Here is a 14,344-nt window from a genome sequence, read left to right as displayed (position 1 = left end):
CTTCATTTGGTAAAGCAAATATGGCCGTGTCTCATCTCGCTTAGATGGCTAAATCTGAATCTATTGCTTTTGTTGGACAACTATCTAGAATAAGAGTTCCCTCTCTACCACTTCCTCCTCTTCTCTGTACTTCTTCTTTCTCCTCTATCCCTGAAGCAGTAAGCAAGAATTATGCAGTACTTCACAGAAACTTTGGTGACATTTCTGGCTTTTGAGGCTTGAATCAAGACAGGAGACAATAAGGAAGAACCCCTCCTCCCCCCTTCTATTTTTCTTCCTTTCTTTTTATTCATTAGTTCCTCTGAGAAAATTGACTCATCATTGCCCTTTGAACATCAGCCCTTTGAATTTTCTGACTCATTAACGTGTTGTCATCTGGGAAAGAAAATATTTTTAATCACTTACAGTAGATCTCACTTTAAATATTTGACAGCTTGGTCAAATATCTCTCCCAAATCAACAAGAACAAGTATTTTCCATAAATTAGTAGATAACTCCCAAATATTCCATCCATGTGAGTCTACTTTTTCGCTAGTTAATTCAGTTGTTTGTTTTGGGGCCTCTTCACTGAAGCCTTTTCTATGCCTTTCTAACAGTTTTCTCTCTCTTCCATTAAGTCCTGCTTTAAACCTAGTATGCCAATCTGGAGGCTTTAGATTGGAGATTTCTGTCATCAAAAATAGGGGCATGCTTTGTGCAAAGAATTGGGATTCCCAAAATACATTGTAAAACCTCTGTCAACGGTCGAATTCCAGTAAATCAGGTATTCAGCCAACATTACAATAGCTCTGTATTTGAACAAATAGCAGAATCTAAAATTAGTGCACAGAAAAGAACTGAACAAATAATATCACCTGGTGAAGCCAAAATTTTTAGGGATTGGTATGAGTAGTTCACAGCACTGTGATTTTATAATTTTTTTTTCTAAATCCTGCCCCCCAATTTATTTGCTTGACAGACTGTCCAGTTACAAGAAGATACAAAAAGGAACAGAATTAGAAACAACGGGATGATATTCCTTTATTTAAGAGGGCAAAACTAGCAAGTTTGGTTTCTACCAAAATTTCTTTCTGTTCCCTTTAAATAAATCAATAAGTACATTTTTGATGTAAATTTAATTGGGCATTTTTATTTTGTTCGTACACTTGTATTTTTTTCATATAAACATATGCATAAGTATTTGAGTGGGAACTCTGTACAAGTATAGACAGTGCGTATGTGTTTTTGGATGATGTACAAAGCAATATAGATGCAAAAGTTGTATTTACTATGAAGGGCAGAATCCAGTAACACTCAAGCTGAAATTCAGTAGGCATTATGAATTTATTCAGTCTTTTGTCCCTAAACTTGCTTACTAACTCTACCTTGAATCAGTGGTATTTTAGGAATGCTTTTATTCTAATATAACCATAAGAGTTTTAGAATTGTATGTAAAAATCCAAAAGACTCGTGTGTATCCAAAAACCTCACTCGTATTGAAGACATTAAGAGATTCGTTTTAAAGTAAGTATTTTCTCAATAGGTCCTCATATAAAACATTATATGTTTTATAAATATAAGTAAACCTAAAGGTTTTTTAATATACATGTTTTATATTGACATACGTATATTATACATAATTTATAGAATAAGCTGTTGCTGTCATATCTAATAAGAATTTCTTCCCTTCTGCAAGGTAGGTATTGGATAAATATTAGTTAAAGTTAAAATTGTCCAAGAAAAATGTAGACATTAAATAAAGATTTTAATTTCTTGCCTTTGGGAGCATTTTATTAGGTTAATAAGGGGTAATATATTTTATCAAGTCCAGACTTGCATCTGAAACTAAATTATATTGTTTGTTTCATGCGAGACAAAAAAAAAAGCTAATTTCTTTGATGCAGATCCAACAATCCAGAACTTCTGAAAATTCTCCAGAAGGTATTTTTGAAACCATGAAGAAACCTTCTTGTTCAGTCTGGCATTTTGGTTGTTGTCTCTGACTGTATTTTGTTGGCCTGTGCAGAAGTCTATCAGAATTAAAAAAAGATAACTTAGTGATTTTTTGCTGCTTCTTTGCTGCTGAGGCCATTGGCCTAATTTGTGTGTTGGAATTACAGAACTTAATGAAGAAGTAAAAGGAAAATGTCTGTTGGCCGTTATCCAAATATAATCTCGCAGGCAGCTGCAAAATATATTCTTTTGAAATAAATTTTGTTATACTTGCATTGTCTCTGTCATCTGTTGCAACTTAGTCCAAGCTGGCAGTTAGGACCAACACATCAACATTGCAATGTAAGGATGTAGCTGCAACCTATGGAGCCGCTCCCAGACTAGCGCTAGCTCACCAGTAGTCCACCCAGTCTAGTAAGTCTTATTTTGACAACAGAAGTGCACAAACCTGTTCAGGATGCTGGATAAATTCTCAGTAGCCATCACAGCTATTCTGTTAGTGCTTCCTGTTTCGAAGGTAACTTGAAAACAATTAAATAAGAGACAAGTATATCATTTAGTTAGGATGATGCATATAAGCTAAAAGCTGCAAAGGCAGTTTGGGTCGTGCAGTCAGGCATGTTTATATTTGAGTTTATTACTCTTAAACTGTACAAACACTTCAGAATCCTCAATCAAAAGTGGCATTAACATTTGTTGTATGTATCATGGACACTAAGGATTCTGTTATGAATGGTTATGGATCAGTCTTTCTGCTTCCTTCAAGACAGCATAGGTATTTTGTACTGTAGCTGTCCAAGATATGTTCTACCGAATTTCTAAGTAAATAAGGGTATTGTATTTGCAGTTTGGCACTCACTTTGGTGTCAGAGTGCATAAAATGTTAACTGAGTTTAGTTTGACCTTTCCGAAGTTGTGTGTTCTTAGAAAACATCCTCTCTGTTGCTCACACATGGGAGAACAAGCCACGAAAGTGAAGTGAGAAAAAGCAAGAAATAGGCTTAAAAAAATCACGAGAGAATCTGAATGAGTGTTTAATTTATGCAAATTATTCTTTATTTTCTTAGAATGGAGTCAACAGAAAAATGTGAAGCAGTGATTGCTCATTTTAATGGAAAATTCATAAAGACACCAGCAGGAGTTTCTGGTATGTTGCATGTATTTCTAACAAGATGCATGAATGGGTTACTGCTTACATAGTGGAAGCCTGTTACACCAATTATTGTATCTGGCTTCTCACTCAAAGGCAGGCTTATTAAAATTAAACTGTGTCTTGTTGGATGGCTGTAATACTTGCTCGCTTGGAACACAGTATATCACTTTTTTACTGTAAAACTTTTCTAAGAGTCTAGTAGAGTTCTCTCCTAGCACATAGACAAGCAGCTAAGAAGCCTTAAGCCAGCTATGCACAAATTTTACATCCCACGTGATCCCAGTTGAAGTCAGGAGACAAGTATGTGTCGTACGTGTATCAGAACAGTATTTGGCTGATTGTCCGTGGATAATTTTGAGAGGCAAAAAATGGAATACTTTTGCCACCTGTTGGTGATTTTTTTTCAAAGTAATTTAAAAAACCCCATGTTTTAATTAGAAAAAAAAAATAGATTCTGTGGCAGTGTTTTAATGCCAGGCACTCTCATTCATTGGGGAGCTCTGTCTCTCAAGTCAAAGTAGGCTCTGAGGTTCTTCAGAAAGATGGAAGGAGGTCAGCAAAGAATGCTACTTCTAGAAATATTGTGCAAGGCAAAATGCAGAGAAACTACAGAGTGCAATTTTGTTGTCACACCAAGTTCCTCATCAGTTTGTCTGCTTTGTCAGCACTGTTTCTAAGAGACAAAATGTATATTCCATAAACACTTAAAAATGAGGAAAGGAAATGCACAGCAGCAGAGTAAAACAGAGAAAAGAGGACAATAAAGGAGGAAAGAATACATCTCTGACATTCCAGGCAGGTTTTCGTAACCATTTTATTGATAAACCAGAGTGGGAATTTTACAGATTACATTGTTGATGTTGTTGCTGAAGCCGCCTTTATCCCACTGGTGAAATGTTCTCTGCAGCCAGACCCTGACACCGAGGAGGAGGAAAGCAGCCCTCGGCAGGCAGACAAGAATGTGGCTTGTTTAGTAAAACTACATACAGGCCTTGTCCCTGAAAGATTACTGTAGTTTGAGGCAGTCTGTGCTGCGGTAGGGATGGAAAGCTGCTTCAGAGCACAGGAAACCGCTCCCTTCACCAACACTAATCTAACACAGCATTTCGATTTCCCTGGCTTGGCTTTTGCAGACCCCTTGCATTGGGATTGACTGCCGAGATTATTTAGTTAAAACTTTGTTTTAGATAGTGGCTGTAACATTTACTTTTCTATTTCATATACTTAGCAATCTGTGTTTTATGAGATGGAAAATCCCTTTAGGGGCAAGGAGATCATGGAATGATTTTCTCCGAATGCTAACTGTGCTCTGATCCACCTTCCGTGATTAGTTTTATAGTGCTACTATGGCGTGGACATAATTAAAAGTAAAAAGTATGGAGTAACCAGGAGTTTAAATTAACATATGGGGTTTCTATTCAATTACAGACAGTAAAAAAAACTGTAACAGAACCTTATATTAGTGCTTTTTAATTTGCTCATTTTTATTTTCACATGCGTTATCCCGTTCTGAATGAATGAGCTGTAAAGAATGTCATTGCTAATCATGCTCTGTCTCTGGTGGGCCATGGCTGAAGCTGGAGTTGCACCCTTATATGATCGGGTTCAACAAGTGGAAATAAAAGGTTGCTGCATGGAATTGTAAGACCAGTTTCTGCAGTGTGGAGGAAAAACATTTACCAGAAGATGTGATTAATTAGGGACAAGAAATTTGCACAGAACTGGTGATTGTCAGAAAGTGGAAACTAAAGAGGGGTCTCAAAATGTAATTTACCTCACAGACCTTGACTTCTAATGCTTACTTGGCAAAGTAGTCATGTAGGCTCTCTGTCTAGAATAGGTAAAGAAGCACGCACCGCCAGACTGATGTATCTCTGCTGTCAGCTGTCCTTGCAGTTGCAAAGAGCGTTAGATGAGTCACTCAGAAATAGATAACTCTAAATATCTGAAAGTCAGTTAAGTGAGATGAGTCGCACCCTCCATGATGCTGAAAAATGCGACAGGTAAGTAGGTGCATAAGGGAGTCATGAGAATCTTGTTTGTTAAAGACTGTCAGTTTTGTTATTTAGGGTGCAGCCCCAACTCTACTTTTCCATGCTGGTGCTTTGATTGGTTGCTTCTTAGAAAGGTTTTTGTGGACTTCCAGTTCTTCCTGGAGTTTCTCACCACATAGGAAGTACATGGCCAATAATACAGTCCTACTAGAGGATGCAGTTTATGCGTAATAATATGCTGCAGTCTCCCCAAAAGTGGGGCAGAGACACTGGGCAGCTGAGGTCTTGGACTACCTGCACAGAGAAAAGTGGATGTAGTGGGAAAGCTCTTGGACAAACAAAGGTTGGGAAAATGTTTTGAAATAGATTAGCATCCTTTGGGGTTACAGAGAAGCAAGTTCAAATACATGCAACATAAAATAGTAGAACTGGAACTATGTTTAAATTAAAACATTGTGTCCTAGAAACTTGGCTAAAATCAGCAAAGGGAGCTGGCTATAAAAACACTGTTATCAGGATGAGGAGGGTAGGAGAGACGGGCCTGTAATGAAATAGGTGTGGGAGGAAGAACATCTGTTCAACAAAAACATGCTTTCATAATGCAGCTTTGTTATTTTAACTAAGTTTGGGGTTAAATGTAGGAACGGGTTAAAAACAGTTATAGGAAGCATAAGTGAAACCTCTTCTGGAGCATGAGAAGAAAGAACAGAAAAACTTTTATGAATCTGAGAGGGCCAAAGGTAGCACAGGGCTTTCACAAAAGTGTCAACTGTAGAACTGAATGAGTGACTGGGCATTGATGATACTGAGCAAGCTGAACCCAGATGTCACAAGCTATTCAGGCTTTATTTCCCTGCTCCATATTAGCTTAATGAAATATATTTAATATTTAGTGTGTCCTTGTTTGTCTACAGTGAAGAAGGAGGAAGGTTAGCTCAGAGAGCAATTTCGAATGCACTGCAAGTTGGGATAACCCTAAAACTCCTAGGAGTGCTGTATTAGTTTCACCATTTGTTCTAGTTGGGGTTTGTACTTATGTTATTGTAATAGTTTGTTCTGGTTTGTAGACTATGACTTTCTGTCCATTTCTCTCAGGACTTTGATTTTTGTATTTCATTCTCTTCTCAACTGTATGTTTATTACATGATTGCTATATTCTTAAAATATTTTTTGCATTTAGTTCTACTTTTCTCTTCAACGAATTACTGTTTTCCTTGAATAATGTGATAGTTAAAGCTTTTCTACTTTCAATGAAACCTCATGACATGAATTGGAGGAAACAGAATTAGACTAGTATAAGGAGCCAGGATACAGATGATGAATAGTGAGGACAGAGTAGCATCCTTAGCCTCCCTCCCCTGAAGATGATACTTAAATGTTTGCTGCCTTTTTTTCTTGTGTTGGACCCGTAACAATTGAAGAAATCATGAAAGGCATCTCTTCTCTATCACAAACACAGCAGCAAGTAGCTGCATGATGATATATGGGAAATTATTATATAAATAATTACATGGAGCAGTTGTGCTGTAGAATTCATAAGGTATGTGTAAGACTGAGTTTATTTGTCTCTCTTACATTTAAAATGAAAAAGATAGAAGTAACAAAAGTTGTATGCCTGCTGTATAGGCTTTGTGGATTATTTAATACTGCTTTTACTGAAAATAAGTTAGGTGATTTTGTTTTCATGGGTGTAAAGTAGACAGCATTTTTGCTGAGCAACCCATACCATTTTTTCTTCAGGAATGGTGGGTTATGGTGATGACCCAAAAATCACAGTGTATCCATGACCCGCTCTCCTCTTCCCACTTACAGTAAAGATACTGGTCACTCAGATGCTGTTTTAGGGAGGAAAGTGAAGACAGGTGTGAGAGCTCTGCACTTGACTGCAGACTAGGAAGAGGTCCACCAGGTATGGTAGACGGTACTGTTTGGAATTATTGTGATCTCAGACATCTTTCTAGTGCAGGAGAGGAGTGAAAATGGAGCCTTGAAGTAGTTATCTTGTGGTGGTTAGTTTCGACCTTTTTCTGTTTGCTTACTTCTACAAAATATTCAGCACTGCAGATCCCTGTATAGTGAATTTAAGCCTCTTGAGAGTAAACTCATATTTCTTAGTTGTCTTTCACCAATCCTTTGGAAAAAATCCATGAACCACAGTCTGAAAACCAATGCTAAAGGGTATCAAGAGGTCACAGTGCTGGTGTTACTCCTCATTGTCAACTGAAGGCAGAGGAACCAAGATTTTATCCATTATCAAAGATTAGAAGCTGTTACTGCTCTAAGTCTCATAGTTTGCAATTGCTGCTTAGTTTTAAGAAGCAACATTGGAAAAGTACTACTTAAAACCAGTCAAAATACAGTCCTGTGACAAATTATTAAGCCTTATGTAAATTATTAAAGAAATGTAACCCTAAGCACTTTAAGTGAAGATTAGAATGGTAAAGAGTATGTATTTTGTTTCTCTTTAAACATATAAAGCTACTGAAATATTGGGTTGCACAACTTCTTTTTTAATTCCCACAGCTTTTGGCAAAAGTTTCTAGCTGTACAGGCTTGCTCTATCATTAAAGTGATGTTTTAATGTTAGAATTCATTAGTCCATATGCTTTGTCACTAGAAAATAAGCAATGAAAGTCCCTAAAAGATGCAGTTTAATTGAAAACTGATTAAAAGAATAGTATTATAAAACTATTGTGTTGTACTTTTGAATATCTGAAAGCAGGGTTTATTGAAAAGTTGATAAAATTAGCCATGTAAAGTCAAGGGTGTGAACACAAAGTCCAACATAAGAACATCAATTTTGTTCTTGCATTTATAGTATCACCAGGTATGTATTTGGGTAGTTGCTGAACAAATGAAGACTGAATTCTAATGTACACGTGTGCACAATGTGTGTATGACAAAGAAGTATTTTCTCTCTGGACTAATACTGCATTCACATCTTCTGTAAAAACAGTAGCCCTAGAAGAGGGTGATTTGGGGCAGGAGGAGATGGTCAGCACTTTGCATAGCCAGGTTTTAAAGCACTGACCTGCTGTTAAAGCACAGAGAGCTTGCGGTTACAGGACACCTCCATAGCAGCAGCTCAACAGACATCTACAAACCATTGAGAGTGTCTTTAAACATGGTGTCTTAGCTGCAGAAGCATAAGTCCACTGTAAGTCATGGCCTTTTACATCAGCTATCTCTTAGCTGTGACTGCATCTTGGAATACTTATATCATGCCTCTCTGCCTTGTACACACAGGCAAGTCAGTTAATGATTAATGATCCCCTTCATGGCTGGGCCTGCACACTTCCTGGCAATTAAACAATAAAAATGACTCTCCCTTCCTTCCTGGACCACAAAAAAGATGCTTGACTGGTCTGTAGGGCCTGTTGGAGTTTTTTGTTTATATATATTTCTATTGTATACATGTTTGTATGTGCAAGAGAGAGAATACCTTACATATTTGTGAAAAATATGAGGAAAGGTAAGCTGAAGAAATAAATTTCAGATTTAATTTTGATGAGAGTGAGGGCTATGTTCATTCTGTGGTGGGAGGGGGAATCAATAGATCATACTTGGCTTCCATGAAGGTTTATCTCCTCATGACCCTCTCTCTGATGGCCATCAGTCATTGTGTTCTTGAAGCAATGAACGCAATAGTACTCAGCTTGCATATATGGAAGAGCAGCTAGAAATTGCAGTTAGGCTTTCAATTGCAGCAGTCCCCACAGAGTTAAGATCTTGAACTGGAATTAGGGAAGGCAAATGCTATAGAGCCTTCTCACAGCAGTTGGTGGTATTAAATAGACAATCTGCCTCATTTTTTTTTTAATGTGAGTTGGAGCTTTCACGACATTTGGCTTCATTTATGGACACAGTGAGAAGCAAGAGAATCTGGAAGGTCAGAAAAACAGGGGTTCCCATGACCAGATCTGTATCCAGTATGATGGAGCACCAACCTCTGGCAAAACACAAATTAATGCCTTTTTAATTTTTTTTTTCATTGCTGCAGGTTTTGGATATTACATATGCAAAATCCGACACATGTGAATAATTCTTGATCCATTTTTTCTTTCTCTTTAAATTTGTCAGACAAGTGTTTCCAGTGTACTACAGAAGATGTTTCATCATTTAGTATTTAGCTGTTTTCAGTTATCTACTGACAAAAAACCTCATATTTATTCTTAAAATAGATTTTAATGAACATTTTATTCAAAGAGTAGGACAGGCTTACTCTGACTTTTTAAAAAAAATTATATTTTGAGAAAATTATGGGAAATGTAGGCACAAATAATGCTTTCACAGAAGTTTTGTACAATTCACTATGGGGATTTTTAGTGAAAGCATAATGCAGCTTTACATAAAGTATTTATTACCTGTGAGTGCTATAATACAGAATCACAGGGCTAGAAACCTTTGGGTATTTTCTGATGTCTTTATAAGCTGTTCTCATGCCAGTTTCTTTTGACTTGATCCAAAAATTTATAGTCTGTTTTTGAAGTCACGCATGCTTCCCACAATTGTAGATGTTTGAAATAATTTACAAGTGGCCAGAGATGCTCAGCTTGAGGGAGAGCTTTTTTTCATTTATGGCAGTTAAATTCAGTATTTGGATCTCAGCTCTTCCTTTCTTGATGGATTTTTTTTTTCTTTGCTATGTAAAATCACAGTCAAAATAATTTCAGACCAGAACATGATAATCTTACCCATATTGGCTAACATCTTCGGAGATTAACTCCTCTTGTTTCAGCAGAACTGTGTGTGGATTAAAATGCTGCATGATATAGAATCATAGAATAGTTTGGGTTGGAAGGGACCCTTGAAGGCCATCTAGTCCAACCCCCCTGCAGTGAGCAGGGACACCTTTAGCTGGATCAGGTTGCTCAGAGCCCCGTCCAGCCTGACCTTGAATGTTTCCAGGGAGGGGGCTTCTACCACCTCTCTGGGCAGCCTGTGCCAGTGTTTCACCACCCTCATTGTAAGAAATTTCTCCCTTATATCTAGTCTGAATCGCCCCTCTTTTAGTTTCAAACTGTTACTCCTTGTCCTATCGCAACAGGCCCTGCTAACAAGATTGCCCTCACCTTTCCTGTAGGCCCCCTCTAAGTACTGGCCACTATAAAGGTCTCCCCGAAGCCTTCTCTTCTCCAGGCTGAACAACGCCAAGTCTCTCAGCCTGTCCTCATAGAGGAGGTGCTCCAGCCCTGTGATGGTTTTTGTGGTCCCCCCTCTGGACCCGCTCCAATGTGTCTGTGTCTTTCTTGTGCTGAGGACTCCAGAGCTGGACACAGTACTCTCACCAGGATGGTCACCTCCCTCAACCTGCTGGCCGTGCTTCTTTTGGTACAGCCCAGTATACGGTTGCCCTTCTGGGCTGTGAGTGCCCATTGCTGGCCCATGTCCAGCTTTTTGTCCACCAGTACCCCCAAGTCCTTCTTGGCAGGGCTGCTCTCAGTCCCTTCATCCCCCAGCCTATATTGCTGCCAGGGATTGCCCTGACCCTGGTGCAGGACCTTGCACTTGGCCTTGTTGAACCTCATGACGTTTACACAGGCCCACTTCTTCAGCTTGTCCAGGTCCCTCTGGATGGCATCCCATCCCTCAGGGGTGTCAACTGCACCACTCAGCTTGGTGTTATCTGCAAACTGGCTGAGGGTGCACTTGATCCCAGTGTCGATGCCATTGCTGAAGATATTAAACGGCACTGGTCCCAGTACAGACCCCCGAGGGAGACCACTTGTCATCGCTCTCCATCTGGACATTGAGCTGTTGACCACTACCCTCTGGATGCGACCACCCAACCAATTCCTTATCTACTGAACAATCCACCCATCAAATCCATATGTCTTCAGTTTAGAGAGAAGGATGTCATGACCGTGCCAAGGCCTTATATGACCAAGGTTATTGAGATCTAGCTTTTATAAAGTAACATCAAGTTATCTGTTAGTATATTGATATACTACCTTTTTGCCCCAAATATGCTGAGAGAGAAGTTGCTTCTCATGATATAAGACCCCAGGCAAAACGCAGTTCTGGGAATGCCAAAAATCTCTTCAGAAATGCGAGATTTTGAAGCCAATATTTTCTGGTTTCTGTCTCCTTTAGGAATTCTGTTACTTCCTTGTGCATTCACTCCACTGTCCCTAGGTCTCCCATGCTTTTTTCCAGTGTAATTAGCCTGACCTTTCCCTTGTTTATTTTATGATTATAGGAGATTTAATTTAATTAAGTAGGAAATTTAATTGATTTATTTTGTGATTATAGGAGATTTATCTTACAGAGAACTTATCATTCTCTGTAAGATAATACATTTTAAATTAATTTATTTGTCCTGTTTAGTACTGAAGTCCAGCCCTCTGATGTTAAAGTTATTTGACTGCTGAATAACAGTGCACGGGTAGGAGAGGTACAAGTCTCTGATGCATGTGTGGTCAACGTTGGAGATAAGCCAGGGAACCATATACCAGTTCTGTCTTCCAGTCCATCCATCTTTTATAGATAACGCTGTCAAAAGATGTATCATGCAGGATGTGGGTATTTTCCCGGTAGAACCAGAGTTAGTCTTTTAGGTATGACTTCCAAAGCCAGGGATGACTTGTCTGTTAGTGCTAGTTTTGTGCCAAAGTTGTAAAAGTCAAGCTCTCTGCTAGGTTATAAGTCTCTGAGGTATTTAATACTGATCATCTTTTGTAAATGCAGACAGAGTGAAGACCACATCAGCACTGGCTATGGTTATACTGTTTTGTTGCATAATACAGATACACTAAAATTTTTATTGGGGTTGGCTATTTGTGGGTGGCCCTCCCACCCCATGTGTTTACTCTGCATTTGGAAACTTGCGTATTTTCAGATCCAGCCATCTCTCATGAAGGTGTTTCCAAATAGAGAATGGCTGGAGGAGTGTCATGGTAAAGCTTAGACAGCTCATGTGTCGGGAATTACTGGCAGAGAAGTGTTGGCATCCAAGTCATAACAGTGTTTCCACCCTGTGATTAGGGAGGGTGTGGTGTAGCAGAGCTGTGCTTCAGCCGTAGATACTCAGAAACTATTGCAATTTAAGCTAGTAATTTAAGAATACTACGCAAACTTTCTTTTTTCATTGCTTCAGTTTTGACATTAAAAATTAAGTAATGGTCAGGATTATGTTATGCAAAAAAAAAAAAATTTAAAAAGTAGTATAGCGATACCATTTCATAACAGCATGTGCAAAAGAAAAAAAAAAGATAAAAGAAAAATCTGGAAGAATATCTGGCTGCATTGTGTGGTCTTTATAGAGCAGAGATAAAGAGGGAGTGGACAGTTGCGGCATTTTTTCAGTGCAAGGTGTCAGGAGATAAAGGTACCAACTCCATCCTGTTGGTTAGAGCTGTGCCAGCTATTCTGGAGGAGCAGAGCAGTTTCAGTTTTAGGACATTACTGAAACCTCTAAGGGGTGTGGGGAATATATTAAAGGCCTTTGGCCAGATTTATTCTGCCCCCTCCTTAGATGTACCTCCTAAGAGGCAAAGCTTAGAATTCAGATGGCAGTTCTCATTCATCCCCAGACCAACAGATGCATGCTCAGGATATGCAGACCATATTTCTTTCCAACAGGTTTTAGAGCAGTAGTTTAAAATCAAATAAGGCATTTCAGATGCTCTGTTTGTTTGTGGCAGCTATCATTGTGCTATGCAGAACAGTGGTTGATGCTGTAGTACGAGTCTGTGTTATTTAGCTGCCGTTTTGGGAATATAACTTCAAAACCATACCTCATTTGGAACGCTGAACACCCGTGTATGAACGCTACTTCAACTAATATTCCTTCTTTCTTCTCAGTTCCTGCCGAACCTTTATTGTGCAAGTTTGCTGATGGAGGACAGAAAAAGAGACAGAATCAGAATAAATATATACAGAATGGAAGAGCGTGGCACAGAGAAGGCGAGGTGAGACTTGTAAGTCCTCCCTTCAAGCTTTAGTGTGGGTGTACAATAATGAATACTTTTGAAAATGATAGGCATTGAGACTTCTTGGCTTAGCTCTTTGGCATATTAAAAATGTGCAAGCAACACTTACCTGACAGTTTGCAATTCTATAAAATACTTAACTGTATCTTTCTTAGAGGAAAAAGGGCAAAATGCGAAACACTAAATCCTACCTCATTAAAGTGAAAAATAAAATCTCCTTCAACTTGGTCAGGAATATGCCTGAGATATTTCTCATATTATAAAACTACCTGAAACATAACTTTATTTACTTGTAGTAAATAATCCTTTGATTTATGCAGCATTGAAGTGCACACTTTCGTAAGATTAAAATAGTATGCCAATGCAGTGCAGCATTAATTTTTTTTAGTCAGAGCTTTTTTAATCATTAATGTTCAAGATAATAGCTTCATAGGCTGACTGTGGTTAGCAAGCCTAGACACCTCATTTATACGAGACAAGAAAATTCAAATGTGTCTTCTAAAAAACAGCCCTCCCCATTCATTGTTACGGTTAATATATTGTAAGCAACACCCTAACGTAATCATCTTCATGCCCTGCCGCTCAAACACACACATGTTCTCTTAGCCAGGTGTTTCATAGATTGCGTTTTGTTCCTCATGCTGGGAACCTGGAAACTTGTTTTCATAGCCAGTATTGCTGACTGTCTTTGCTATATAATTACTTCTGTCAATTGGGCTTTCCCTAACTTACAGTAATAAACTATTTCAATACAAATTTTCACTTAAAAATAATACAACTAAAGAAAGAGTAAGAGAAATAATTTACAATCAAAATGAATTTTGTCAACTCTTTCTTTCCACTTTTTTTTTTTCTTTTTTAAAAGGCTGGAATGACACTCACGTATGATCCAACCACAGCTGCTTTACAAAATGGGTATGTTAAATAACGGCACACTAAGAAAAAGCCTGTTTGCATTAATGAAAGATGCACAGAACTGTCACTTAATAAGTGTTTCTGCATTTTCTAGATTTTATCCATCACCCTACAGTATTACAGCAAACAGAATGATCACTCAGACATCTATTACGCCATATATTGCTTCTCCAGTTTCCACATACCAGGTTTGTATTTAGAACTTAGTAGCTGAAATGGTTCATGGGAGCTTATGTTTATTTATCAGTTGCTACATCTGGTTTTATGAGTTCTCCAATAATGCTTCATTTTAATGAAGTGGCCTCTTCGTGCTGCATGGCATGAAAATGACGGCCTTAAAAACTAAGAGTGTGTTTGTTTCAGGAAGCACAACAATTTAATGAGATACGTGGGGGCTTGGACAACAAAGTCTCTAACTT

General features: G+C 38.3%; 1 protein-coding gene across 2 annotated transcripts in view; it reads left to right on the top strand.

Annotated features, from left to right (window-relative positions):
• The window catches only part of RBMS1 (RNA binding motif single stranded interacting protein 1), a 95,746-nt gene that overhangs the window by 68,642 nt on the left and 12,760 nt on the right, over nucleotides 1-14,344 (top strand). Inside the window, exons 6-9 of one of the 2 annotated variants that reach the window (XM_086464971.1) lie at nucleotides 3,000-3,079; nucleotides 12,883-12,989; nucleotides 13,876-13,925; nucleotides 14,020-14,113. In XM_086464971.1, the coding sequence (XP_086321097.1) occupies nucleotides 3,000-3,079; nucleotides 12,883-12,989; nucleotides 13,876-13,925; nucleotides 14,020-14,113 (331 nt within the window). Of the gene's footprint in view, nucleotides 1-2,999; nucleotides 3,080-12,882; nucleotides 12,999-13,875; nucleotides 13,926-14,019; nucleotides 14,114-14,344 lie in introns of both variants that reach the window. The other variant, XM_086464970.1, reaches the window with a different exon arrangement.

The sequence above is a fragment of the Leptosomus discolor genome, chromosome 5, assembly GCF_034619465.1.
Source record: "Leptosomus discolor isolate bLepDis1 chromosome 5, bLepDis1.hap2, whole genome shotgun sequence".
Lineage (NCBI taxonomy): Eukaryota > Metazoa > Chordata > Aves > Leptosomiformes > Leptosomidae > Leptosomus > Leptosomus discolor.
Note: the sequence above shows the minus strand (reverse complement) of the source record. Positions and strands in the feature narration are given on the sequence as shown.